At 40.5% G+C, this 27,751-nt stretch overlaps 1 protein-coding gene across 2 annotated transcripts in view; it reads left to right on the forward strand.

The window, feature by feature from the left end:
- LOC101465195 (protein unc-13 homolog B) overlaps positions 1-27,751 on the forward strand; it is a 65,977-nt gene that overhangs the window by 11,852 nt on the left and 26,374 nt on the right. Inside the window, exons 6-19 of one of the 2 annotated variants that reach the window (XM_076891198.1) lie at positions 1,033-1,202; positions 1,352-1,467; positions 3,419-3,582; positions 5,705-5,855; positions 17,030-17,098; positions 17,563-17,652; positions 18,416-18,556; positions 19,300-19,544; positions 21,036-21,121; positions 21,252-21,287; positions 22,099-22,140; positions 23,284-23,410; positions 23,919-24,015; positions 26,468-26,611. In XM_076891198.1, coding sequence (XP_076747313.1) covers positions 1,033-1,202; positions 1,352-1,467; positions 3,419-3,582; positions 5,705-5,855; positions 17,030-17,098; positions 17,563-17,652; positions 18,416-18,556; positions 19,300-19,544; positions 21,036-21,121; positions 21,252-21,287; positions 22,099-22,140; positions 23,284-23,410; positions 23,919-24,015; positions 26,468-26,611 — 1,678 coding nt within the window. The remainder of the gene's footprint in view (positions 1-1,032; positions 1,203-1,351; positions 1,468-3,418; positions 3,583-5,704; positions 5,856-17,029; positions 17,099-17,562; positions 17,653-18,415; positions 18,557-19,299; positions 19,545-21,035; positions 21,122-21,251; positions 21,288-22,098; positions 22,141-23,283; positions 23,411-23,918; positions 24,016-26,467; positions 26,612-27,751) is intronic. The other variant, XM_076891199.1, reaches the window with a different exon arrangement.

Genomic DNA, 27,751 nt, shown 5'->3' on the forward strand with positions numbered 1-27,751 from the left:
CACACAGATGATTTCACTTGGTTCGTTAGAGGTCTTTTCAACACTGTGTGGGTTTGCACAGAGTATTCCTCGTGATCATCTTTGCTGTGTTGTTCCTGATCACAGCATCTTTTTTAAGTACACGGAGCCCAGTGGAACAGATGTAAAGGTGTGCAGGACTTAGAAATAGCAAAATGCATATACAGCAGTAGTATCAGTATCTGTGGTTCCTTTGGGTCCAATGGGTTGTGGCCTTGGGATCATATATCCAGGCAGATTAATGCCTGGGTTTTCATCAAGTTTTTATATTGTGGTCTAACATTGTTTCCATGAGGGAGGCCTGACATGTGAGGTGTGTGATTGTGCCGCAGCAATGGTGGGCGGTACGTTTCAAAGTAACACCCACGTCAATGTCTAGACCAAAGTTTCCCAGGAAAATCCAACTTTAAAGGCAGCAGTCATGTTAAGCACGCCTCCTGTCAGTGGGTTGAATGTTGTGGATGTTCTGTTTGATAGAATTTTGTATGCCCTCCTTTGGTTTTCATTGACTTTATTATATAATCTGATTAATAAGTAAGGAATATTTGAACAGCTGCAGACCAGTGTGGGTCAGTTAGCACTAATGCGTCTTATTAGCTTTTATTGTCTGGTGCAACATTGGTAGCCCTCTCACTTTGTATATTTATATGAATTTTAGAGCAGTTAAGAAGTTTAAAACTTTCCTCTGTACGGATAAAGCACATAAGAGGAGAGGTTTGGAGATTTAAAATATGCACGATGTAAAGTTGCGTCACATGCACTTCTTCAAGCTATATTTCAGCTTTGGGTTAGGACATCTATTTTTTTTTTTTTTAATAAATATAGCCAAGACGAAAACATTTTTTTTCCTTCAAATTAATGAGTCAGGAGCTGCTGGCTGCAGAGTGATAAAGCATGTGGTTCTTAAATCATTTCAAACATATGTTTATTTGCTCTGGGCTTGCATATGCCTCAGCTGCGTGCTGCCACATGTGTCAAAACAACAGCCCACCCACCTGTTCCCTGTCTGCACAGCGAGTGCCACAACTCATCAGATCGGATCAAGCTGCGGGTTTGGGACGAGGACGATGACATCAAGTCGCGAGTGAAGCAGCGTCTGAAGAGGGAGTCGGACGACTTCCTGGGACAGAGCATCATTGAGGTCCGAACGCTCAGTGGAGAGATGGACGTGTGGTATACCCTGGGTATGTAGTCACTCAGAACTCAGAGGATTATGGGAATAAATGTCTCAGAGTGTTTGTTTGTCATCTAAGACCTAAAGAGCATCTCAAATTCAACTCTGAGTGATGTTTCACTTCAGAGTAATTGTGTCTGTGTTTTTCTCTACTTACAGAAAAGAGGACAGACAAGTCGGCGGTGTCTGGTGCCATCCGTCTTCAGATCAGCGTGGAGATTGAGGGAGAGGAGAAGGTGGCGCCCTACCACGTGCAGTACATGTGCCTTCATGAGGTAAAGGACATCAAACATGTCGTGGGGACGCTGACTGTATTTGTTAAACAGTTTGCTATGCTATAGTTTCTATTCAGATGAAGCTATCAACAAAGAAATGGTTAAAACAGCTTTCACAATTTACCACATAAAAGAGAGACCACGGCACGAGCACAACGATTATGGTCGTGTGCGATAAGTCTGTTTACAATTGAACGGGGTCAGGTTGACAATTACATGCAGTCTGTGTGTGACAATACTGCAGTCAGCTGTGAATAAATCAGTGCTGTGTACACAGAGACATTAAATCAGATTGAATTAAACAGAAATTCAAATTAGCTGCTTACATTTACCAGAGAACTTCAATCTATACATCTAAAAACCACAAACCAGGCGAGAAATTTGGGTGTAGTGATGGATGCAGACCTAAACTTAGAAAAACACATTAAGACAATAACAAAGTCAGCTTACTATCACCTCAAGAATATATCAAGGATAAAAGATCTGATGTCTCAACAGGACCTGGAAAAACTAGTCCATGCATTCATCTTTAGTAGGCTTGATTACTGTAACAGCATCTTTACAGGTCTACCTAAAAAATCAGTCAGACAACTACAGCTCATTCAGAACTCTGCTGCTCGAGTCCTCACTAAGACCAAAAAAGTGGACCACATCAGTCCAGCTCTGAGGTCTTTACACTGGCTGCCTGTCCGTCAGAGGATAGACTTTAAAGTTCTGATGCTGGCCTATAAAGCTCTGAATGGTTTAGGACCAAAATACATCAATGACCTCCTGACCCAGTATGAACCATCCAGATCCCTCAGGTCATCTGGATCCGGTCTTTTATCAGTTCCCAGAGTCAGAACCAGACACGGAGAAGCTGCATTCAGCTTTTATGCTCCTTATATCTGGAACAAACTCCCAGAAAGCCTCAGATCAGCTGAAACACTCAGTTTATTTAAATCCAGGTTGAAGACTCACCTGTTCTCAGCTGCATTTGAATAAAGCACCAAATCCACACTTTAAGCTTAAATTTCAAAACTTACATTTAACTACTGATTTTATCTACTGTTCTGATTTTATCTGTTTTGATTTTATATACTGTTGTTTGTTTGTTTGTTAATTAGTTAGTTTATTTGCTTGTTTTATTCAATTTTAAATCATGCTTTTTATTTGTTCTTGTTTCTAATGTCTCTGTAAAGCACTTTGAATCACCTTGTTGTTGAATTGTGCTATACAAATAAACTTGCCTTGCCTTGCCTTGCCTTTAGAGTCCAGCCAGAACCTCACAGGTTTGAAACTGAAGTTTCTCCACAAATAGAGACGCAGTGTAACTGCACAACGGCACGGGCGCTCGGTGACCTTGTTTTTATATGAATACAACCAGAATATAACCAGCTGAGTCACGTCTCCTATTGTAAAGAGACTCATCGCAGTCAGTCTGTGTGATCTGTCTGCATTTATTGACCAGATGGCAGATTGGATTGTTTGGAAGCAGGTTGCCTCCCACCAGTAACCCTGCACGCTCAACCTCTGGCCAATCAGTTGGTCACTGCAGCTTTTTGCAACTGGTTGCTGAAATAGAAAAATATCTGTGCAATCACTGATAAACCACTGATGCCATTTTTACTCCATTCTTACTGAAACATAACTACAGAAACAACAATAAAAACAAAACAGCTTAGGGGCAGCAACCGAGAAAGACTGATCACCTTCAGATTTCAGGTGAGAGGAGGGCACTGAAGGAATGACTTTTGATTGTTTTTGGTTATCCGAAAAGTCTTGGAACGTTTTTCACACCTCTTTGGGATTTCTGTTTGAAATGGAAATATTCATAAATACTTTTTGAGGATCAGTAGACACACGTCTGAGTCTGTTTGCTAACACAAAACAGATTCCTAAAATAAACAAAGTTGTTTCATGTGGTTAATAATTACAGTTACATTTTTAAAATTTTAAATCCTCTCTCTAGAATACGTTTCACTTTACGACGGATGTCGAGGGAGGCGGCGCGGTGAAGATCCCGGCCGCTCAGGGAGACGACGCGTGGAAGGTTTACTTTGATGAAGTGCAACAGGAAATTGTGGATGAGTTTGCGATGCGTTACGGCGTTGAGTCCATCTTCCAGGCCATGACGTAAGCTCTGTTTGCAAACTTACCGAACACTTGACTACAGTCCGTCCAACAGGCTGTGATGTGAGGTAGATGTATCAGGAGGGGCTCGTCGGTATTATTTGTGGACCTGTGTGTTTCCTGCATGTTAATGTGATGGGAGGCATTAATGTCATGAACTATAAACAACATGCAAATTAGTTTATCTCACCTAATGAGAAAAGATGACCCCTCACCTCAGAGATTTCCCTGCTGTTTGGTTGGATCATTGCAGGCAGGGGCACAGAAGCACTCAGCAAGCATTCATACACACATCCTGGTTTAATTGCATTAATAATGTCAGAATTTGGGCTTAAAGGGACGTGTGTTGGTTTTGTGTGCTGGGAAAAGGAGTGCAATCACATAACGCAATCATGTGGGGAAATATTGAGTGAAGTGAAGCTGTAAGCAGAAGTGGGCCAGACTTTGTCCCAGCGGAAATGTGGATATGAGCCGTTCAATGACACAGCCAAATGAAAGTGGTGATTGGAATATACAAGAACACTGTGGCCATTATAGAAGTCTCACTAAGAACTCGGTGAACCGAACAGCTCCTTCACCGATGAGGAAATTAATTTATTCACCTGTTTTTAGGACCCTGTCTAACATTTCACACACTCTAAATGGTATGTGTGTATTTGTTTGTACCAAACAATTTATAATTTTGTGGATAAGTTTAGAAGCAATTTGGCATCCTGCAAAAGTGAGCTTCTAAGGGCTCCGCTTCAAGGTTCCACACTGGGAAACATCAATGACATCAGGGGCCAGACACTTGCAGCTTCTGAGATGTTTTATTTCAGTAAAAAGAAATTAAATGTCAGTTTCCCTAAAAGCTTGTTCACATACATTATGCTCCACTTAACATATAAAAAAGTCATCATGTTAGTCAACTGAAAAAATGCATTCTGATTACGTTTTACGTGAAGGTTGCCGCACAGTTGCCATACAACTGGCTGTTTAATTAAATGTAATATATTATTTTTCCCCTCAATATGACAACTCAGTGTAGTGTCTGCTTTCTGTGTGAGAAAGTTTGTTTTTATCATGTAGTTTCTCTGCTCTTTACAGCCTCTGCTTCTCAGAAAAAGCTACCACTCGCAAATACTCATATTCTTTTTGCAGCATCTTCCACTGAATGAGCCATTTCCTCTGCGACAGTGAAACCTGGTTTCATCACTTTGAGATTTGGCTCAAAGACAGTTTTTTGCTGTAGCTGCATGCATCTTTTCAGTTCAGTGGCTTTCTGAAACCTCTCCACCCCCTCATATGACTCCACATCTTTTGCTGGCGTGTGGATTCAAAATGACAACACAAAGAATATGAGATCATCTTGTGACGCGTGGATACAGGGGCCAGTCTTTAGAGTGAATAAAGGAGTTCCCATTCTCCAGCCTCCGTTAAAACTGGCTGCCTTCAGCATCAGCTTTCCTGTTTTGTGTCATTCTGTGTTTGCTACATTGCTGCTAAGATATTTAGACCACAGCCAAAACCAAGTGGACCAAAACTGATTCAAATGTAGCTATGGGGACAGAAAAATGCTTGCACATCTCAGATTTTATTCTACACCCAGGGTATGTTTGCACCCAACTCAAATCCATTTGGTCCATCCATATCCAGTTTCCTTTAGCTTTTTTTGGGGTCTTCAGAGGGAAATACTGTTTAACTCCCCCCCCAATGTTAAATCATCATTGGCAATATTAATTTCGGGTCCACACAAGAAGTTTCCTTCTTTCTTCATCTTCATTGACTTAATTTTTTGATCATTTCCCGTCCGTCTCTCTTTGTGTCTTTTGTTTTTCACCTTCTCATTATGTTTCGCTATTTCCTTCCTGCCTTCCTGCGTCCACTTCAATTACTCTCTCCCTTTTCTCCGTAATTTATATCCTCCTCCTGCTTCCACTGATTCCCCCTCTGGCCTCTTTATGTCTCATTCTCGACCTTCTTACCCTCTGTCCTCACCTGTCTTATCCTAATTGCTTACCCACCTTCCTTCCCGCCTCTCCATAACCACTTCTGCCTTTTTTTAACCTGCTAACTGCATTTATATCCTCAATCTTCCTTTCTCTTTCTCCCCTGCCCGTTTCCCCACATTTCTTCTCCTGCTCAGCCAATTCTCTTGCCTGTCCTCTAAGTACATGCTGTCAGGGGTGCCGGCAGTGATGAGCACCCTGCTGGCCAACATCAATGCCTTCTACGCCCACCCCACCGCCTCCACCAATGTCTCTGCTCCAGCCAGATTTGCAGCCTCCAACTTCGGGGTAAGTGAACACCCATCACGATAAAATATAAATGTAAAGTTGATCATCCAGTGAGAACATTTTGGGACGTGGTAAAACTGCAGTAATTCTCATGCTAAACTAAAAAAGACTAAAGAGATAGTTTATTAACATGATGTATTAACTGTCAAGAGCTTCAATGAGAGGCAAGCTGATTAAACACACACACTATGACTCAGAATAAAGGCTTAGAGTGAATGAAGCTGAAGGCTGAGATGAGACGTTTGTAATTCTAAGTGTCAAATATTGGGTAGCAGTGGTTGGCTCGTTTTCTCTTTGTTAGCTTTTTCTCTTCAAAAAGTTACATAATAATGGAGCTCTATTATTTCTGTGTCTGTCCTTGTGGTAGTGGAGCTGAATGAGTCTGTTAGACAAGGTGCTCTGCTGACTGTCCAGTAAGTGTTGCAGAAGGCAGTGAGGATTATTCATGAAGCTTCAGACGTGTGCCAGTCACAGAGCCAGTGTTCCCAATTACTTTATTCAGTCTGTTGGTGTCACCAGCTGATGATGCTCCCCCAGCAGACCACAGCTCTAGATGCAACAGAGCTGTGGTCTGTTAAAAAACCTCCAACATCTTGCTGCACTGCACAGAGACATACAACACCTCTGTGTTGGTCTTTCAGTTCAGCCTGTCAATGTCGATGCCCAGGTTGTTTGTGTACTCCATCACATCAGCATCCTGTCACAGGGTAGACACAAGACATGTAGCCATCCTCTTCCTTCTGAGGTCAACATCCATCTCTCTGGTGTCTGCACAACAAGACTTCAGCAGAATATTTGAAACCATTTATTTACTAATGCATGTGCCAAATGTATTACATAACCATAAAATCTGTGCCCTTTCATCCTTGCTCAATGCCATCACTTTAACTCCAGTTTCTTGGTAATAATAATAATTATTATTATTTTAAGTGTCGATTTCCTTGAATCGAAGCAAACACTTTGGTTAAACATGCCTTGGAAAATTAGTTAAAGTAATTGCATAGCCACCAACAAAAGTGCCAGTGCGGTTATTCCAGTAATTCCCACCACATCACGTCCACAGTGTGCTTCTTTTTCTACATCCATATCATGATCAGGATTATTTAGATCAACACCGGCTGTAGTTGCTGTGTTGGCATCGACTTTGAAACTAACTCTCTCTCTGCAAACTCTTGTGCAGGAGCTCAGTGAGCTCGACTGGAAAATAACATTTTAGGAGTAAAAAGTAAACCATATTCACCAAAAAGAGCAAAGAAGATACAAAACCAGCAAAAGAACCGAATTTTAGAGAATCTTGACTGCAGTTTAATCTTTTAAGATGGTATTTGATGATGTAGCTTTAAAGCTACAGTTTGACCTAAAGTGAGCAAAGTCTTCTCACAGAAGGTGACCCAGGTAACGCCTGAAGCCTTGCAGTCTATTTCACGTAGGTATCCATGAGAGCGGCCGTACAAACCCAGCAGGTTTATCTCTATTCTGCTAATAATCTGCCCCATTAAAAGGTAATGTCATATCGCTGTTGGACCTTTGGAATGGCTCTGAACTTCGAGGTGGCACAAATTTGGCTCGTGGACCCCAGAGGAGCCACAGGGAGGGGGACAATGACAGTTAGAGGCCGAGCTTAATGACTCCTGGGATGGTTGCCAATAGCGAATCTCCTACTGGTCACACTCGGGCGCTAACGATATACGAGCATCCTCAGGCTGAGTGCTCCTACTTTAAAGGGTCCGGGGAAGCAGACAGACCTGCTCTCACTGTGGGCCACGGCGTTGCAGGTCTATTTCTGAGCTGCCAGCCTGGATAAGTTTACTTATCTCATTTAATTTCACTAAATTGACTCGTTTTCTGTGTGGGTATCAAAGAATGTTTCATTAGGCTGTTTTCTTTCCCTGTTTGATGACAGAGGGCGTCAGTAATATTTGAAGGACTTGACAGTAATTAATGCACAGCGGCGAAATATTAAAGTTTGAATTTGTGCATGGAATATTCAGTCGAGTCTCTGCAACTCGCACCAATGAATGTTTTTCTATTAAAATGTTCGCTTCGTACATAAATACGAAGGTTCTTAATTTAACTCATCTAAATTCATCAAAGTGCTTAAATACATTTCTTTAAAAAGATTTAACAAGGCATTAAAGCTACTGAACAGGAAGCACAAATAAACTGATATGACAACCACAAATGTAAAGCACATATGTCATCATATCAAACTCTGCTTTACTTATGAGACTGAGCACATACAGTGTTCAGTTTTCCAAAACTAGCTGGCTGAAGCTGATATAATTGCAGCTTCCTTCTCATTGGGGACTGAATAAAAGGTGTTTTAGTGACCATTCGTACTTCAGCCAAAGTGGCTGCGTGTAATTGGTTCATTTCTTTGACTCCAAATGGTTTGTGTGGATGGATTTGGATGAGTTTTTTCTTTCTAAGCTGAGACAGGACCTCCGAGATTTAATAGGTTTTTTTTGCCATTCCAAGTTTCAAATTAAGTCTACATCTTCAAGTACATATCAAATGAAAAGGGCGGTTAAGAAAAATGGGTCTCGATCTTCTCAAGTAAATAATTGCAGACCAATTCTGATCCATGTCTAGGGGCTCTTTTTTTTTGGAGGAGGTGGTCTTGGACTTTACCCGCATTTCTGGTTCATGTCTGATTATTATTACTACTAGTAGTAGTAATAAAAATATAAAAATATTAACTGTCCTGTTCATGTATGCCCAGCACTGGGCATCTCACTGCCCCCTGGTTTGATTCCTGCTGTGTGACAGTGACTGTGTGGAGTGGAGAATAAAGGACCCAAATGCAGACAAAACAAAGCGCGGAAACAAACTTAATGTTAACTGAAAGTGAGCCATTTATTAAAGGCTGGTTTCAACTGTACAAAACAAGGCAAAACTAAAAACTGGCCTAAACTGGGTGAACTAATGCTAAACATAAAAAAACCTTGAGCGTGAACATGAAAAACCTGAACTGTGAAGACTTGGCAAAAGTACATGAAAATCCTGGAAAACCTGCCACGAGCATAGCAGAATAACAGACGACGAGGAATGAGTGAAAACACACACAGGAGATGAGCAGGAAACACATGGAGAAACAGCTGATTAGAATAAACATAGGAAACGTAAACACAGGGGTGACAACAAAAAGAGGTCTAAGAAACAATGGACTATGACGGCAACCTAAGCATAATAGAAATGAGCGTAGATAAACTAATGAACTTGAACCATCAACATCAAAATATATTAAAACTGAAAACACTGGGTCACATGACCCGGGATCGTGACATGCTGGTGACCTTTGCTTTGAATGAACGATGCTTTCGCCCCATCATGTTTCCACAGTCACTGCTGAATACCCAGCTATGGTTAGTATATCCAGATTTATAATATATATTTAAAGGATAGAGATGCATTTATTAATGAGTCACATCTTCTTGAAATCATTGAGTCGCTGTGTTTAATTATTTGCATCGACTTGATCTGTTTATTTATTTTCTTTCTTTTTTTGTAGTTTTACACTGAACCACAATCACCACTAACTTTCTTATTTTGTTTTTTTTCTCTTGATAAACCATCTGCTCGGTGACACTCGTGTCTTTTGCCCTCTTTTCATTTGCTGGAGCTTTTTTTGTGTTTCTGCCCTCTGCAGTGCTGCTGTGCTTCCTCTAAGATACGCAGCACTCTGAAAACCTAGGCATTATTTACCTCCACCTTCCGTTTCCTGGGATTTTATTACTTTTATTTATTTATTTATTGCCTTGAATGTTTAGCCAGTCCAAAAGCACCTGTTGCCATGGCAATGAGGTGCTTTTCTGATTTGTACGACTTCACTTGAGCCTTTCCATTCGATACAAAGAAAGCAAAAAGGAGGAAGTGCTCTGGGAACTACACGGTGTCAGACCCCCTCAGACCCCCTCGCTGTCATCTTTGAAACATAATCCACGGGCCAGACGTCGTCGTCTCCATCTTCTCTTTCCTATTTTCTCTACCCGACCCTGCTTCTGTCTGGAAACAGATACCATCGTATTGATCGGTTCCTCCCGTCTTCTTCTGCCGTAATTCATCTCTGAAATCATGTCATCAGCTGATAGTTTTAATGCCATTGTTGAGAAGAGCAGGTGTGTGTGTGTGTGTGTGTGTTAGACTGGTAAAAATATCTACAGACATGCTGGTGCCTCACACCTCCCACCTGTTTCTTGCGGGTGAAGCTGTACATTCTGTCAATGGGAACAGGATTCGCTGGATTTTTTTGTTTGCTCGCTTTCACATAGACCAACTTTCCTGGGGAACAATTACTGAGCATCTGCAGTGTGCTCCTGTTTGGCTTTGCCCCCCAAGCTGTTATACAGACCTGGGATCTCGCCGGCCGTCAGCCCGTAAAGTTGAAGACGCTGTGAATATCTTGTTTGACAAGTACTTTAATCAGAAAAAATGAAACTCTAAGGAGCAGCAGCAAACTTGATGAGCAATCCCTGCTCTTTAAAAGCACTTTTGCAGTGGAGTAGGTCACGGGAAATTGAATAGGTTCATGTAAGCTGAGTGTAAAATGTTTTATCTGCAAATTTACTGGATAATGGCAAAACTTACATTCGCTCCTCTGAAGTGGTTCTTTCATGGGGGGAGCTGATTTTTCTGAGTCATTTTGGGGCCATTTTAGACCCTCAGTGTGGCTGGATGTGAGTGGGAGCAGAGGCACTGTGAAGGTAGATGTCAGCACAGTGTGTTAGAAATGGGCTTTATAACAGCTATATAACAGCAGTTTTCCTGGAAGAACTACTGTTAAGTATCCATTTCATGGGTCAGACAAAAACAAACGTTATTAATATTTCATTTTATTTAGTAAACATAAACAGGGCGATGTTTGTGAACTTTAAAAACACCATCAATGTGGTCTGTTTTGTCATGAAGCAGGTGTAAATAATTAATCTTCATTTGCTCCTGTTATCTTTTGAGCGCCCTGTAGGGGAATTGCAGCCAATTGGCTGAAGGTGAAGAAGCTCTCTGTGGATTGGCTCTGCTGTTAGTGTGTATTTAATGAAGAAAAAGGAAAACCACTTGAATATGTTGGTTTTATTAGTAAGACTTGATTGTGCAAAAGTTACTTACAATATGCAAACAAATAAAACTGATTCCTTACAGGGAAACGTGCTGTGAGATCATCGTTCCACAGTTTTTGAACAGGATGTGACTTCCCGGTGTGTTTGTTTGTGTTATTAAACCAAAGTCATGTAGTTCAGAAGATAAATGCCCAAAGGGAAAAATAAAATGTTGTCAATCAGTTCCAGCCATGTCAACAAATGTCCCGGCTTTTCATCATTGCAGAGCCTTTTTCAGTTTTCCTCTGCAACTCTTTCAAAATGATAAGACAGAAGTAAAGTGCACTGGCAAGCCTCCATTATATCTGAAAATGGTGACCGGCGGAGCTTTAACAGCATGACACAGAGTAGTCTGTACATGGGTCGTCAGGTTGTCTAGGGTTAAATAAGCCTGAGAGCGTGTCTGGCAGTCGAATTATTCATGGTTTGTTACCAACTTCTGTTTGGCTTGTAGACTTATTGAAGTGTTTTTCTGCTTTGGGCAACAGTCTTTGCACGACCAGAGCAATACAAGCACTTTCCTTCCAAGATAATTTGATGTCATCTGCCTGCAGCAACTTGTTTAAGGTGCCTTTTATTGGCTTGTGGTGAGCGTGCACCTGCTCCACACGGGAAAAGCAGAAGCTGTGGTGCTGAAAGCAGCTCGCAGCGGTTTTCATTAATGTGTGGGGAAATTTCAGAAGGAGGAAACAAGGATGTGATTTGGGTTCATATATAGATAACGCTGAGATTGATCCCTTTGTTTAAACCCATTAGTAATAAAGTTACCAAAAATAATGTTTTTACACAAAACTTTCTCAGACCTCCCAAGATTCGGTCGAAGGCAGAAGAAGGACACCGTCTGCTGGTCAGGACGAAAAAGGGTTCAGTAGAGAGAATAGAATAGAATAGAATACAATAGAATAGAATATTGATCCCAAAGAGGAAATGTATTTCTAGTAGTGATGGGTATCGTTTAGGTTTTATCCGATACCGGTGCCAAATCGGTACTTTTGAAACGGTGCCGGTGCTCAAACGGTGCTCAAACCGGTGCTTAAAGAATGGAGAACACACACTTTGTCCAAAAACCTCTCATGTTCAGCTGTTTTTTTGTAAAAAGATAACAATGTTAGCCTTTTCTGCAGCTATGGGGCATATATGGTATCACTCTTGGCTGGAAGCAGTGCTTAAACAATGGAAAAAACACAAACTTTGTCCTAAACCTCTCATGTTTAACTGTTTTCCACTTTTTCTTTGGTCATTTTAGCCTTTTTGGCCAGGGTGAAGGGAGCATCTGCCATCAAACAAGAAGACAGCTGCATGTAGCTATGGTGATGTTTGCTAGTTCACCTTACATGCATTAATGTAATAAAGTGGTTAGCCTACTAAACGTAAATTACACACGAACAACATGAAGCTACTCACGCAGAGAAGAACGGCTGCTGCTGCATCATCATCCTCATCATTTCTGCTACACTGGCAGGGCTAGGGGCCAGGACTCTCCTCTTCGGGTTCTTGGGGGATGTTGCAAACTCCGGGTCCGATAACAGGCACCACACCCGCAGTAGATGTGCTCGGTGTGAGGTCTCGCAGCAAGCTATCATACGGCGCATTTCTGGGCTTTTGAAAAAAAACGCCATGCGTTGCCAGGTGTTTCATCGGATTCTTGGTGTTACCTCCTTTAACAGTATCACAGTATCAGCTTAAAGCACTTGTTGCTGCTGAGTTTGCATCTTCTGCTGTGAAGTACAGCCAGACTTTTGACCGCTTCGCCTTGGGCATTTTTAATCTGTAGCTCTGCTCTAAAAGAACGCACGTACCTGGACCCGCCTACTATCCTCGGAAACGTAAAATGATTGGCTAGAAGTGTATCTCAGCTCAGGAAAAAAAAGCACCGAAATAAAGCACCGAAATGTGCGCTGCTTTTCGGTCTGGTTACTACCGTTTATGTCAGAACCGGTGCCATCATGGCACCGGACACCGGTACCCATCCCTAATTTCTAGTTTAAAAGTTCCAAACAGTACAGCCACCATATACATGCAAAGCACAACAAACCACAATCTGAGTAACGCTAAACATCAGTATAACTGTTATGCTGCACTCGTGACCTCGTTAGTACAGACTGCTGTACAGATCACTGATTGAACAAGACACAGAGAAGCTCTTTATCTTCTAACAGAAGGTAACCGTTCATATTGCGAGTACAGGGTCGCACAGAGTAACCCTCGTTGTAACACTTGCTGTTAATAAAGAGTCAGGACTGTGATGGGCGTCGTGGCTGTGATTTTCATGGCTGTCTGCAACCTTCATCTCACTGTTACTGAGAGATCTCTAAACCGTGCTGTTATTCCATATCTGATTACACAGAAGTGTCATTTCTTTATTTAACATTTATTTAACCAGGAAGTTAACGTCTCTTTGTCAAGGAAAACTTCCCCAAGACGTCACACCATTACAGTGTTACAAGTTTAAAGTTAAATATCTGCATTTAAAGTAAATAATAAATAAATAAGCAAAAACAGGAGAACTCAAAGTAAAAGCAAAGCATCTACAGGTCTCCAGCTGAGCAGCACCACCTGAATGTCTCACAGGACCCCAGAACAAGACGAGCAATAATAGTGATCTAAGAAAAAACAGGCTCGCCAAATCTAGTCAATACAGTTTCAGTCATAATACAAATTACAGAAAATCCTTAATATCACAGTGGCTGACACGGCCGTCTTCTAAGAATATGGAATACAATGCAAATGTATTACATATATGTATCATATGTTTGTTTTCATCAGAAAAACTTATGACAGGAGCAGAGGACAGGAAGGTGTCAGCATGTGGGGAGGAGCTACAATAACAAGGTGTTCATTATAATCATTACCAAGAGAGGACGAGCGGCGAGTGTGGTGGACAAAGATGGGTTTGCTCTGGGGAAGGACACCATGGGGACGGTGGGATGTTTTAAAGGTCAAAACTAAGATTTGTCCTTTTTTCATGCTTTTTAGGTTAAAAGTGTTTCTGGTGTTTCACACAATCAAAGCGGTGACATTTGGCATGTTCATCACTTTAAGTTAAGGTTCTAGGCTGGTTACAGCTGTACGAGAAGGTTGATCAGAGATCAGTGGTAGCTTGGATAGCTTGGTGTCTCTATAGGCTGGCTACAACACACAGAGACAGAAACCTGCTGGGGTTTTATTTGTTTGTGTTAAAATGTTGAAATATTAGAATTCCCTCACCAAAACAGTGGGACGGTCTTCTCAGAGAGGCTTTTAGTGAAGCTGACCTCAGAGTAAGGCTCCGACACAGTTGAGGTCAGGTTCAGTAACTTGAATTAGTTGAGGTGAAGCCTAGCAGACGACTGCCTGCTGCTGCCTCCTCTGTGATTATGATCTGTCAGCAGAAGCAGCCACTACCTAATGGCAAAATTAGCTTTAGGGACCAACCTATTAACGTGTTCATCTCTTCTGTAATGTTGGACCTTTTAAAATGGGAGCTTTGGGAACTAACTCATCTGTGGAAATCTGTGGAAATAGCCACAAGGACCTGATGTATTTGGCACTTTTTGGTTTAATTTGCTTGCTTTCAGCAGATTTAATCCATCAGTCCTTCCATTTGCTTTTATTTATCCAGGGCCGGGGCACAGGGCAACAACCTAAGCAGAGAAGCCCAGACCTCCTTCCCCTCAGACACTTCCTCAGGCTTATCCAGGGGAGCACCAATATAATAAAACTCCAAAATCTAATCATCATAAGGATTACTATAAGCAGATGTCATTAATGTGCACCGCAGCGAGGCAGTGGTCCTTAATTCGAGCCTTCCCTTCCCTGGTTTAGGCTCCAGCACCCTGGCAACCATGGCTTTAAAAGATGATTTGAATAGCGTCCGACTGATCGCTGACCTTATGTTAAATTAGAGAAAAATCTATTTTGGAGAAACAAAATGCGCTCTTGTGTGTTCAGTATTTGGTGTCTTAATTAGGTTATTTTAATGGTATTGCACAGATAAATTGGTGCATCCAAGTTTCCCCAGCAAATAACTGTATTTACAGCAGCGGGAGGGTCTGTGTGGGAATGACTAAAAACAATGTTCCTGGTAATGAAGGGATGTGTCATATGGCTCAGTGGTGTGGTTTTAAAAGTAGACGACAGCTCTTTGTTACAGGGGGAAAAAAGTTACAAAAAATGTTTATTTCACAGAGTTTTGGATAGTAAATAAATAATATTAGCAGCTGAAGCTTTTTAAGTCAGATTTGATCTTGGGTATGTACTTGTACTAGTTAGTGGATTTCCCTCCTCCCTCTCCTTCATCTTTTCTCCTTCATCACCAAACTTGTCTTCTTACTTTCTTAACGGTGACTCACAAAGCTGCACCACACTGTGTATCGGTCTCTGTTTCAAACATGGTCATTAACTGTTTTCGTTGTTCCTGCCATCACAGGACGCACAGATAGTCACATTTTTTTAATTGCTCATTTGTGCCAGTTATTGTTGGCTATTGTCCATCGTTGCACCCCAGGATTAAAACAAAGGGAAACCCTGTGCAGTATGTTAACAATTCAGCTGTTATGCAAGCATGAGGGTTTACTTTTCTTAGGACACGAAACACTGAGAATCGTTACACAATCGCAATGCACCCATTTTAGTATCCACCTCTGTCCTTACCTGTTAGATAAATGTTTGGGTTTTTTAATCATTTGTAATGACTAACAAGAAAGCCTGCACTTCTTTCTTCTGCCCCCTCATTTTCTCTCGATTAAACTCAATATTTTCACCTCCTCAGTTTATCAGCCACGTCGTGACTCCCAGCACAGCAGAGGACTCTGTCCCTCTCCCAGTTTCAAGTTGCTTTATTGCCTTTCCATGTAAATACATCTCTGGTGCCAAAGCATATGAAGGAAGATAGAGGGGAAAAAATTAAAAATAAGCATTGGGGATGCCTGTACTGGCTGACTGGCCATCGATCACAGGCTGGTTTGATTCCTGGCTGTTCCCGTCCAGATGTCTTCCTGTATTTAACTAAGATGCAGAGCACCAAAGAGCTCTGCTGAACACTAACAGTTTTATTTTGTAAGTTCTACTCTTGGTTGGTTCGGTAATACCTAATAACAGAATGATCCTCCAGAACGCACTGTAGTCCACAGCAGGGGTGGAACATATGTCTTGAGTAGCTGTCTGATATGCAAAAGAAGAGAAATAACAGATGCGTCTGTTTAAAAGTGCAGCCAAACAAACTCACCTGTGAGAATTTAATGTGAAACTTTCTCCCAACAAAGTTTAAAAATCTCAGGAAACAGGAAAATGAAAATATGCACTTTCACCATCCCGTGAATTCTGCCTCACGCTGCATGCGTTGCTCCCTGAGTGGTAACTACACATTGCAAATAAGTTTACTCAGTCATCTCCTACATTGTATCTGATGATCCCTTTTATGCTCACCAGGTGAAAACTCTGCCTGTAGTTCTGATTCTGCTGAAGAATCTCAAAGGATGATCACAAACAAGTTCTGCGTGTACTCTCAGGCTGCACAGGAAGTCTTATATTTATGTACTTATACTGCTTATACTGTACGTCTCAAGTATTTTCAACAAGAGAGGAGAAAGTCCCTGAATGGTTGTTGCTGTGGTTGCTGTGGCTCATTAGGTAGAGCAGCGTGAGTGGTATGATCCCTGGCTCCTGCAGTACAGGAGCGATATATGGATCATCCATGAATATGTGAATGAATAAAGTGGTTTTAAAAATGGTCAAATGTTTTTATTAAAAAGCCTAATATAAATGCCAATCTATTTTTGTGTCCAAGTTTTTTCCTCGATTCAGCAGAGGTCATAAAGTGCAAAGTACCAGAAAGTGCCAAACCCGCTTTCCAACTTGCAAATATATTCATGCAGCTCAGTTTGTATTTTGCACATGCATAGAAAAAAGCACATCTCCTTTTTGACACTTTTGTGAGACGCATCATTCTTTTATCTCCACATCTCTTCTTTTTCTGCTTTCAAATTCTGTATACAGTATGTTCAGTAGAGACACACAGACTGAGGACATTCATGTCTGTCTTCCTCACTGTTTGACAGAAGTACAAGAATCTGAGTTTCTCCTTCTTTTTCCCAACAGAAAGACCGTTTTGTGAAGCTCCTGGATCAGCTGCACAACTCCCTGCGTATCGATCTCTCCATGTACAGAGTGAGTCAGAGCTTCCAGCTGCTGATAATAGTTTCTTAACTGCAAACAGAGAATACGGTCGTATTAATTCAGTCGTTCACAAGATAGCACACGATAGAGGGCAGAAGTCAAACTAGACTACACGGACTACTTACTACATATTTCACCCCCTTCTGCTGTAAGGCAGTTTCCTTATTTCCTGCCAAAAATAACAATAAAAAAATCACCCAGCTGTTGTCCGTTTTCTTTATTTTAAGTTAATTCTGGACCTACAGAAATATGTGAATATAGCATTGGTTTCCATTTGTAGCCAAACGTTTTGCTTGTTATACAATTGAGTGCTTGATTCGATGAATGTTACAGTTTCATCACCATTATGAACAAGAGTTACAGAATATAAGAGCCTAGAAGAGCCTGACCTAAATAGGCTGATGCATTTTAGAAGAAACATAATTAACCAAGTGTTCGTGTGTGTTTATGTGCAGAATAACTTCCCAGCCAGCAGCAAGGCTCGCCTCAGTGACCTCAAATCTACTGTGGATCTTCTCACCAGCATCACTTTCTTCAGAATGAAGGTAGAATCAGCTCATAGTGTATAATCACTAATATCATAGCACTAAAACCAAACAGACAAAACACTGCTGTTATATTATAAGGTTAGATACCTTTAATGATGAAGTATTGACTCAAAGTATTAAATGTATTTTATAGATTTTAGCTTGTTTATAGAGCTTATGTAGATGGATGGATAAATAGATGTTTTTGATACACTTTATATGAAATATACATTTTTTCCCCTTTGTAATCAGGTTGGTTGGGTTGCTGTTGGATTAGGACATCATAGTTGCACTGTAGTGCAGCATGCTACAATTAAAAGCTATACTTTAGCTGTTAGCAGTAGCGCATGGTCAAAGTAGCTAATTATTTTTCTTGAATCTCTCTCTTCCAATTATGTCCTTCCATCTATTGTCTTATCATGTTAATTACACCTTCCTCTGTCTCTTCCTCGCTCTCTTGTTGGGAAGGCTGTCCCTCCTGCTACACTTCTCTGTGGCTAGTGCTAGGAACAGCAAGGGCCTTATATTAGTTCTTGCTGGTACTACGGTGCAGCTGCAAACACAAAATTTAAAGCATTGGTAAAATAAAGAAAAGAATGTAAAATACAGTAACAATGTATACTATACAGAAACACTGCACTGCCACCCCACGTCCCCTCTCTGGAGATTATAGCGTCCTGCTTTTTATCAGGCAAATTTATATTCTAGATTAATAACATGATAACATTGATATTCACCCACTGTGTTCTGTCTTCCCACTCCAATACCCGGTCTCATGCAGGTCTTGGAACTGCAGAGTCCTCCCCGTGCAGCCAACGTGGTGCGAGATTGCGTCAAGGCCTGCCTGAACTCCACCTACGAGTATATCTTTAACAACTGTCTGGAGCTCTTCAACCGCCAGTTTCAACCCGCCGTCCAAGCAGTGAGTGGCTAAGTATCGACATGTTTTAAGCTTCCACAACAGATCAATACATCTTCTGGGAAATTTGTAAATGTTTGACTGAGAGAAGTGATAATACAACAGTATTTCCCATCAGCTACAACCAAACCCTAAACAATATGTCTGTTAGAGTGATAGAAAGCAGTAGTTTGCTCTCTATCACTATCCAGTGTTGTATAGTGTTACAAAGATCTATGAGTTACTTTTCATGTGACTACAGTGGTTTCTCCCTATTCTGTGGTTGATTTAACAATATTTAAATAAAGCAAACACCAGATTTAACTCTCAGTTTTTACATCAACTCCTCAAATTGCAATATTAATCACATTAATCTGCACTGCAGCCTGGTTTAAGTGATGCTCTAATGAACCCCTATCTGTAGCAGCCACAGAAATATTTCCAGAACAAGGGAAATTTTTAACCTTGCCAAGAAAGATTTTTGTATCAGTGTGTCTAAAGTCATTAAACCATTCGAGTCCCTGAATAAATTAAAAATATGTATTAATGGTGTTATTTTCAGCTTCATGGAGTGTACAAAATCTTATCACATAAATATGGAGCAAGAACATTTTTTAAAATGTGTCATATTATGATAAATTATTCATCGAAATTTCAACTGTCAAGAAAACTTCTGAACTTGTTTTGTTTTCTGCTTCCGTGTAGAACTGAAACATGTCAGGCAAGTCAATTCTTCCTTTATTTCATATTCTTTTTCACGTATGCAGCCCGAGCCAGACAAGAAAAAGAAGAAGAAGAAGAAGGAAAAAGCAGAGGGTCAGGAAGCTGAAGATGATGATGAAGAGGAGGAGGATGAAGAAGAAGAGGAGGAAGAGGAGGAGAAGAAAGAGGAGAGTCAACCGGAAGAGCAGGGCCCAAGCATCCAGAATCTGGACTTTTGGCCTAAACTCATCACACTCATTGTGTCCATCATTGAGGAGGATAAGAACTCGTACACACCCATCATTAACCAGTCAGTGTTTTCCTTTTGTCTTCTATATTCTAATTCTGGGAAATGTGTTGTTGCAGAAGTTGTCTTCATGGAGCAGAACTACCAAGTGTATTATATTTTTGAACTTATATATCTATTGTAATGAATGTTTAAAGACATATAGTACATTTTATTCATACATAAGCTCATTGTGCTTAACACAAGATAAAAACATAAGAACCTGAGTAGGTTTTGCCTTAAGGCAGTGAAAACAGCTAAAACAAGACTGTTTACTACAAAAGTATAGAAGTATAAAAGATCAACTAGGAACTAAAGGTGGTAGGTATTTTTTAATAAAAAAAATAATAACAAAATAAATAACACTTTTATTGTTGAGCAAACTGTGTGGTCTGTGGAGGTGCTAGATTAAAAAAAATCTCCAAAACACAAAAGCTTTGTACGTTGCAATAGAATCTTTTCAGGCATTGCAAAACCAGGACAAGTCCCAGTAAATCTACTTCTGGTTTGCTATAGATCAATGGAAGTAACATTTAAAAAAACCAACATGGCCAGGGTTGAACCAGAGCTTTTGATCAATAAGGTTTAAAAGTTAACAACATAAAACAATTGCGCGCTTGCAACTAGTGCAAAATGCTGCGGCACGATTTTTAAGTGGCAGAAGGAAAGTCGACCACATCGCTCTGGTTTTGGCTTCTCTACATTGGCTTCCAGTTGAATTTAGGATCCGTTTTAAAGTTCATTTATTGGTTTTAAAATCTCTAAATGGTCTGGCACCTGTTTATTTGTCTGACTTGTTGAAGCCCCACGTCCCCATTCGTTCGCTTCGGTCAGCTGAGCAGCTGCTGCTTTCAGTCCCTAAGTCACAGCTGAAACTTGGAGGAGACCGAGCGTTCTCTGTTGCAGCTCTGATGCTTTGGAATAACCTTCCTCTCCATATTAGACAAACTACATCAGTGCCAGTTTTTAAGTCCTGATTAAAAACCTATTTTTATTCCCTGGCTTTTAACTCTGTGGGTAACTGACATTTTTATTAATTTTATTGCTCTGTCTGGTTTTTGCTATTTTATTCCTATATTTATATTTGTATTGTTCAGCACTTTGGTCTGCCAGGTGTGTTTTTAAAGTGCTATATGCATAAATGATGATGATGATAAAACAAACAGGTTTTAAAAACCAGACAGTGGGATCTGTGTGTGCTACTAAACTCAAATAACTATTTTTTGGTCAGTTGTTAGCTTAGATTAGAGCTTAACACAGATATTGTGTTCAAGTTAAGATATTAAATGATATCCTGGATAAACCCCCAATCGTATAATGTTTGGGCTCAGTGAAGCATAAGCAAAGTAACAGCAGCCAACCAGATGATCAAGACAAGTTTAAAGGGTAACATTTAACAACATTTCCAAAAATCCTTCAGATTCCAGTTACACTGGAAGGGAAAGGGGCTGCAGTGACCCCCATTACTTGCAGAGTAACGAGTATTTTTACTGTCTTACTTCTTTATTCCTCCAGGTTTCCTCAAGAGCTCAATGTGGGTAAAGTCAGCGCAGAGGTCATGTGGATGCTCTTCGCTCAAGACATGAAATATGCCCTAGAGGGTAAGACTATATCTTTGCATACTTGGACAGTATATGTGTGTGTGTGACAGAGACATCTCAGAGAAACCAACTCCTCCTTCTTCCCTTCTGCATTCACACTGTCTTTTCTTCAATCCATCATCTCCTTCAGTGTTGGATAAGATTGACCACTACCACTGGAAAAATGGTGAGATTAGAGATAAAAATATGGAGATACAGTCAGAAAAGTCAGTAATCGGGATTCCAGAATAGGGTTAAACATCTCCTGAGACCATTTCTATAAAAACTTGTTCAAACCTCTCAGCACTGAGCTAAAACACACTGACAGTAAGCATCAGAGAGTAAGAATGTTCATTGTAATATCAAATAAAAGTGTGTGCAAAGTTCTGAGACTGTTGCTGATAAGGGGAAAATACAGGAAGCAGGTGTTAGTGTTTAACATTTTTAGAGCTGAATTATTGATATTTTTATAACATCAGTGATTTCCCAGGAGCCTCCACTTTAGAAATGTGTGGACTCTAGTTGGGTTCTTTCAAGATAAGTGCATATAGGTTAGTCATCATAACGAGCTAACTTCGCTACCTAACAGTCAGCTGAGATCTGCTTAGCTGCTCAGTATTCTGACTTTTGATCATGTCTCACGTCAGACTTGTAGAAACTGTAAAAGCTAGTGTCCTAAAACATATCGCCTGAGCAGGTGTTTAAAGCTTGGCTGTGACCCTGTGTGTTGAGTTTAGATGATTTGTTTTTAGTTTTGTAGTTGTTTCACAGCAACAAAGAGGAAACTTGCGAAAAAGTAGATTTTAGTAGCAAATTTGACTGGTGGCTGGTTTTCCAGCCTTCTGTTTTGTGCGTAGTGTACTTTCCAGCTCCTCTAGTATTTTTCTTCTAACATGTTTTTCTGAAGCCGTTCTCATCTCAGTTATTGCTGCCACAAACTTGCTTCTCTTTCAGTTTCTATTCTTATTGCTTTTGTCATATTTCTGTTGCCATCTCAGCTCCCGCTACATTTCGTATCCGCAAAGTTGACTTCTACGCTGGTAAGAGTGTGTGTGTGATGAGTGTGCATGTACGCATTTCTTTTGTCTTCAGTAGTTTCCTAAGGGTTTTTTTTTTTTGCACCAGTAAAACTTATTTAACTGCATTTATCTTTTACTTAATTAAATTAGAACAAACATTCTCCCTTTATTCTATCTATGTGTGTACATCCTTCTTCATAAATGATGCAGATGTTGTTTCTCTGTATAATTTATCAATTTTTTTTAGGAGTGAGACAATAACGGAGAAAAACGACTGCATCAACTTGCAATCGTGAAAACCAAACTATTAGCCTAGTGGACGTATTACACATGTGTAGCAGTTTGAGTATTGGAGTTTTGTTTAATGGTAAAAAGTGTTGATATGAAAAAAGCAGGCATCTCCACGTTCAACCTGGTTACCTCAAAAACAGCTTATAACAGTTTATAATACTGGTATAATTATTAATGTTCAACATGTTATCAAATGATCTGTAACATAATCAGTGTGAGGACTAGGGATGGGTATCGTTTAGGTTTTATCCGATACCGGTGCCAAACCGGTACTTTTGAAACGGTGCCGGTGCTCAAACGGTGCTCAACTTTGTCCAAAAACCTCTCATGTTCAGCTGTTTTTTTGTAAAAAGATAACAATGTTAGCCTTTTCTGCAGCTATGGGGCATATATGGTATCACTCTTGGCTGGAAGCAGTGCTTAATCAATGGAAAAAACACAAACTTTGTCCAAAAACCTCTCATGTTTAACTGTTTTCCACTTTTTCTTTGGTCATTTTAGCCTTTTTGGCCAGGGTGAAGGGAGCATCTGCCATCAAACAAGAAGACAGCTGCATGTAGCTATGATGGTGTTTGCTAGTTCACCTTACATGCATTAATGTAATAACGTGGTTAGCCTACTCAACGTAAATTACACACGAACAACATTAAGCTACTCACGCAGAGAAGAACGGCTGCTGCTGCATCATCATCCTCATCATTTCTGCTACACTGGCAGGGCTAGGGGCCAGGACTCTCCTCTTCGGGTTTTTGGGGGATGTTGCTAACTCCGGGTCCGATAACAGGCACCACATCCGCAGTAGATGTGTATCAAAATCCTCATAGATTTTAAACCTGTCTTTACTTTGGCTGTTGTGGCTGTTGTTTTTTGCAGAACATGAGAAGCATAAGCTCTGTAAGACTGCTGACTACATGAACCTGCACTTTAAGGTCAAGTGGCTGTACAACGAGTACGTTAAGGAGCTGCCTGCCTTCAACGACGCTGTGCCAGAATACCCTGCGTGAGACCGTGTTTTCTCTCTCATTATTTCTCCTTCAGACAAAGGAGAGCTCTTGTTGATTGATTTTTCTGACTTTCCAATTAGATTTGGTGTGATGTTGCATACCAAACACACTCGAAGCATTTCTCTCTGGGTTTTGACACTAGAAATATGGAGGAATAATAACATTAGCCAGAAGAGTTATCAGCGAGCACATTTTTTTCCCAAGGCCTTTGCTCTGTTTCACAGTTTAGATAACCAAAATTCAATAGGTTCACGGAGAAATGACCTTTTAATACAAAGGCACAAGATGTTTTTACACTTAAATATTTCTGTTCTACAAACTATAACATGTGGATGTAAAATATAAAACGCCAAACAAATCAGGTAAATTAGAACTGCAATGAAATGAATTTTGGACCGCTGAGCTTTGAAAACGTTTTCAATCTGCAAACGTTCCAGTTTTTCAGGCTGTCAAAGAGAAGATTAAACTTTGTTTAGCTTTGTCTGTTTCCTATTATTCCTTCAGATGGTTTCTCCAGTTTGTCCTTGCCTGGCTCGCTGAGAACGAGGAGGTATCCATGGAGTTTATGCATGGAGCGCTGGAGAGAGACAAGAGAGAAGGGGTGAGTCAGAGACTCGGGAGAAATTATTCTGTTTGCTGAAAGTTGTCACGTCATCGTGAGCAAAACAAAAGTGTCACAGACTCCTTTGAATAAGCAACAAGTTTATCGTCAGAGCTCTCTGTTAGAGTCTGAATGAAGACGTACGCAGGGAAGAGGAGGTAGTGCTCGGTCAAACACAGGATTTTAATCCAGAAGAGCTCATTTCATGTCATGTTTGAAGAAATCTTCGGGGTGGGGGTGGTGGAGTATCAGCAGGCTGGCTGTGATGGGCTGATCTGGCTAAAAAGCCCATTGATTATGTAAACATAAACCAGTGTTTTACCAGCATCATTTTTGACTTTTTGTTAAGTGGATGAATATTTTTTTTAAAGCACAAACTGTTTAATAATCTGTGGATGCATAAAAAGCGAGACAAAAACGTCATCTTGCAGCTCTGATCCTGATCTTTTTTTTTCCACGTCATTGTCGTGATGATCATGGTCAAAAATCAGATGTGTGTGTGCTCTAGTTTTATCAGTCTGGGCTGCAAAACCAACCGTATTATTTTTGTTGCTGCTGTTTTTGAACAAAGGCTTACGTCAGAGCTCGTAGCCTTACACGGTTTCGTTGTGTCAAGCCTCACTGTCAGCCCCCGGTCCCTTAGAGATCTCCCACACTGTCCTTAGCTGAAAGTCAAAGCGCTGAGGCTTCGGGCACATTCGAGTATCTGGGCTGAGCACCGGCACAGCGTACACGTGGGTTCCAGCCTTTATTCAGGTGTGCCTCTCGATAAACACATTTGGCACTCCTGTTTATTTGTGGGGAGCTGGTGGGAGGAGATGTTATTGCTAGTGAAGCCATGTGAACTGATGATGTGCGGACATTATGAACGTCATGGCTACGCTTTCTAAATAAAGGTATGCGTACGTCTCCGCGTGTAATAAAAAAGAGAGATTTTTAGTTATGCATTCCTTGTTTTTCTTGTCAGTTTCAACAACGTCGTTATCCGAGCATCAAAAACTGTCCTCTTTGAAGAAAATGTATAATTTCACTCTATAAAGTTTCAGTGAACGTTTCTGTATTTCCTGTAAATTGAATCAGAATTGAATCATGGGAAACGGGAACGATTTGCTGGCTTCTCGCTTAGTGAAAATGAAACGTTATGTTTGTGATCTCGTCCATTATGAGCGATATTACTTTACAAGGTTTGCCTAAATGTGATAAATTTATGTTTTCTTGCCATTTGGACACTGCTGAGGTCACAGTGCTTACATGAGGCAGAGGAGGGGATGTGAGATGCAAAGTGGAAGGTGACGCACATCCTAAAAATAAAAAAGCACAAATATAAATGACTCCAGAAGTTTCAGACATCCTGATAAAAGATCGCATGAAAGCTGCTAAAATGTGAGCATTTCTGTTGCAGGTTGTGCCTGTGATTTAAAATATATATTGTCTGGCTGTTGTTAAAATAAACCTACAAAACAGCACAAGCACATCTAATATCACATAACAGATACAACCTGATTGTGCTTGATGCGCCCAGCAGCTGAGAGCACAGAGGAAGAGTTGTTGATCATGTTGTTGTCATGGCACCAGAGTGCAACCGCAGTAGAAAAACGATGCAGTAAAAAGGAAAGCTTTCTGCAGTAATGACAGAATAAAAGACCGCTTCAGACTCGTGACCTTTTGCTCAAATTCTCCCTTTGGTTCCTTCTGCTTTTGGACAACTTTTCGTAGATTAGAAGAATGATGAACAAGTGTTTGTCTGCCTCCTGTTGGTCCCCAAGCTGCACTCTGCCGTCCTATTTGTTGGTTTATTGTGCTAAGACAGCTATTGTGTGTCCTAAAGGAGGTTTGGCCCTTTTTGTGGCCTGAGCAGGTGGTTATTTTCAGTCATGCTCACACGGCTTGGCCTGCATGTGCATTTTCAAACATCGAAAGATTAAACATTTATATATGTCTGTGAAGGTTCTCAGTCATCCAGGTCATCGTAGTCAAAGGATATAAACCTAGTGGGTTATTCCCACTAGGTTTATATCTGGGACTCTCCACCATTTGACCTTAGAACTGAAGAAGCTTCTCGGATGAGAGGTGAAACGTCTTCAAGCAACTTAAAGAAGTCCAGACGCTTTTCTTTGCAAGCTCCTTTGAAAACGTTTAGATACGTTTTTTCTCATTTTATCTTGACTCATAAAAATCATTAAGAAAGTGGTAAAAATGGAGCATAGAGGTTACATAGTTGCAGGTGGATGTGATGTTGGAGCTGAACCTTTTGTGGAGTATATAAGATGCAAAAGAGCAATACATCGAAAAGGGATGTAGGTTTAATATTAGTATTTGAAGAATACGGTACATTAAATGAGAGAAGGGGAGGACGTACGAGTCAGCAAGGAGGAACACAGCGTAGGGAGACTGTTTGTTTGTTTTATTTGTGTCAAAGTAAAAAAATGTCCTCTTGTTCCTCTGTGTGCAGTTTCAACAGACATCTGAGCATGTTCTGTTCTCCAGCTCGGTGGTGGACATCTTCACTCAGCTCAATCAGAGCTTTGAGATTATCAAGAAACTGGACTGCCCTAACCCCACGGTGGTGGCACATTATAACAGACGCTTTGCCAAGGTGAGCCCCGTGCCTTTGTTTAGAGCCCATTTTGTAACTTTGGTCTCTGCAACACTGAAAAACATCTCAGATCTGACAGCATCTTAGTTTTTTATTCATTTCTCTGTTTTCTGCTGGCTAAACGCGAACATATGCAGAGACCATGTCTCACATTAGGAGCATATTAAAACATCCTTTTGCTTTCCAAGAACTACTGTTGATAGGTCAGGTTACTCTTTAAGAGAGCGCTTTACAAAAATACTCACGTATCACGCATGCAGCCAGTGAGGCCAGAATCATCCCACCGATGGTTCTAATGAGGCCCAGTTTGAAAATGTGAAAACTGCAAAAGAAGAAAAGCAGAAAAACTGAATTTTTGTCAGTTTATAAAACATCGAGCATGGCCTGTCATAACTGGATAATAAACTACTGACAGAAATGAAGTTTAAACAAGAGTAAACATAATTTACTCTAAATTAACAGAATATTTCTGTTTAATTAAATCCAGATAATGAGCTAAAAGTGTTTTTTCTATAATTTTCCTCAGTAATTTCTCAAAGGGGAAGCCCTTCTAATAGGTTTCTGTACATTTCTGGAGTATTGCAGCAGCAGAGTCGGTTCACTTCGGGCACGCTTGCACTTGGGGAAATACGTAGAGATGATGACCACTAGCTCAGAGTGAAACCAGAATATTTGCTGCACTATTTGCACTTTAGTGTAATCTGATATAGCACAGACTTAGGAAGCTCACAGGTTCAACAGCGACTGTTCTCTCATGCTCAGAGATGCAGTGTGAAAAAACTTCATATTTGCTATATCCTTTTAAATATTTGAATTTCCCTGCACCTCACTGCTCATAACACACACATTTTCTGTTTTGGATATTTGGACAAGTTAAAGTGGGATAGTGGGTAGCGTGGATTGATCAGTTAATCGAGAAGATCATCTGACTCTATTCAAAAGCATCAGCCTTTTTAGAAGACCGTTTCCTCCTTTTATAATCTAGTAAAATTGAATTGTTTCTGAGTGATTTCAAGACAGAAATATTAGCTGGTTTAGCTCCAGCCATCCCCGATACATCATACAAAGGCAAGAGGTTGTATAAATGTAGACATGAGGAGGAAAATTGTATGCAGAAGGCTTTGAGATCAGAATTTTCTT

The sequence above is a fragment of the Maylandia zebra genome, linkage group LG12 (assembly GCF_041146795.1).
Source record: "Maylandia zebra isolate NMK-2024a linkage group LG12, Mzebra_GT3a, whole genome shotgun sequence".
Taxonomy (NCBI): Eukaryota; Metazoa; Chordata; class Actinopteri; order Cichliformes; family Cichlidae; genus Maylandia; species Maylandia zebra.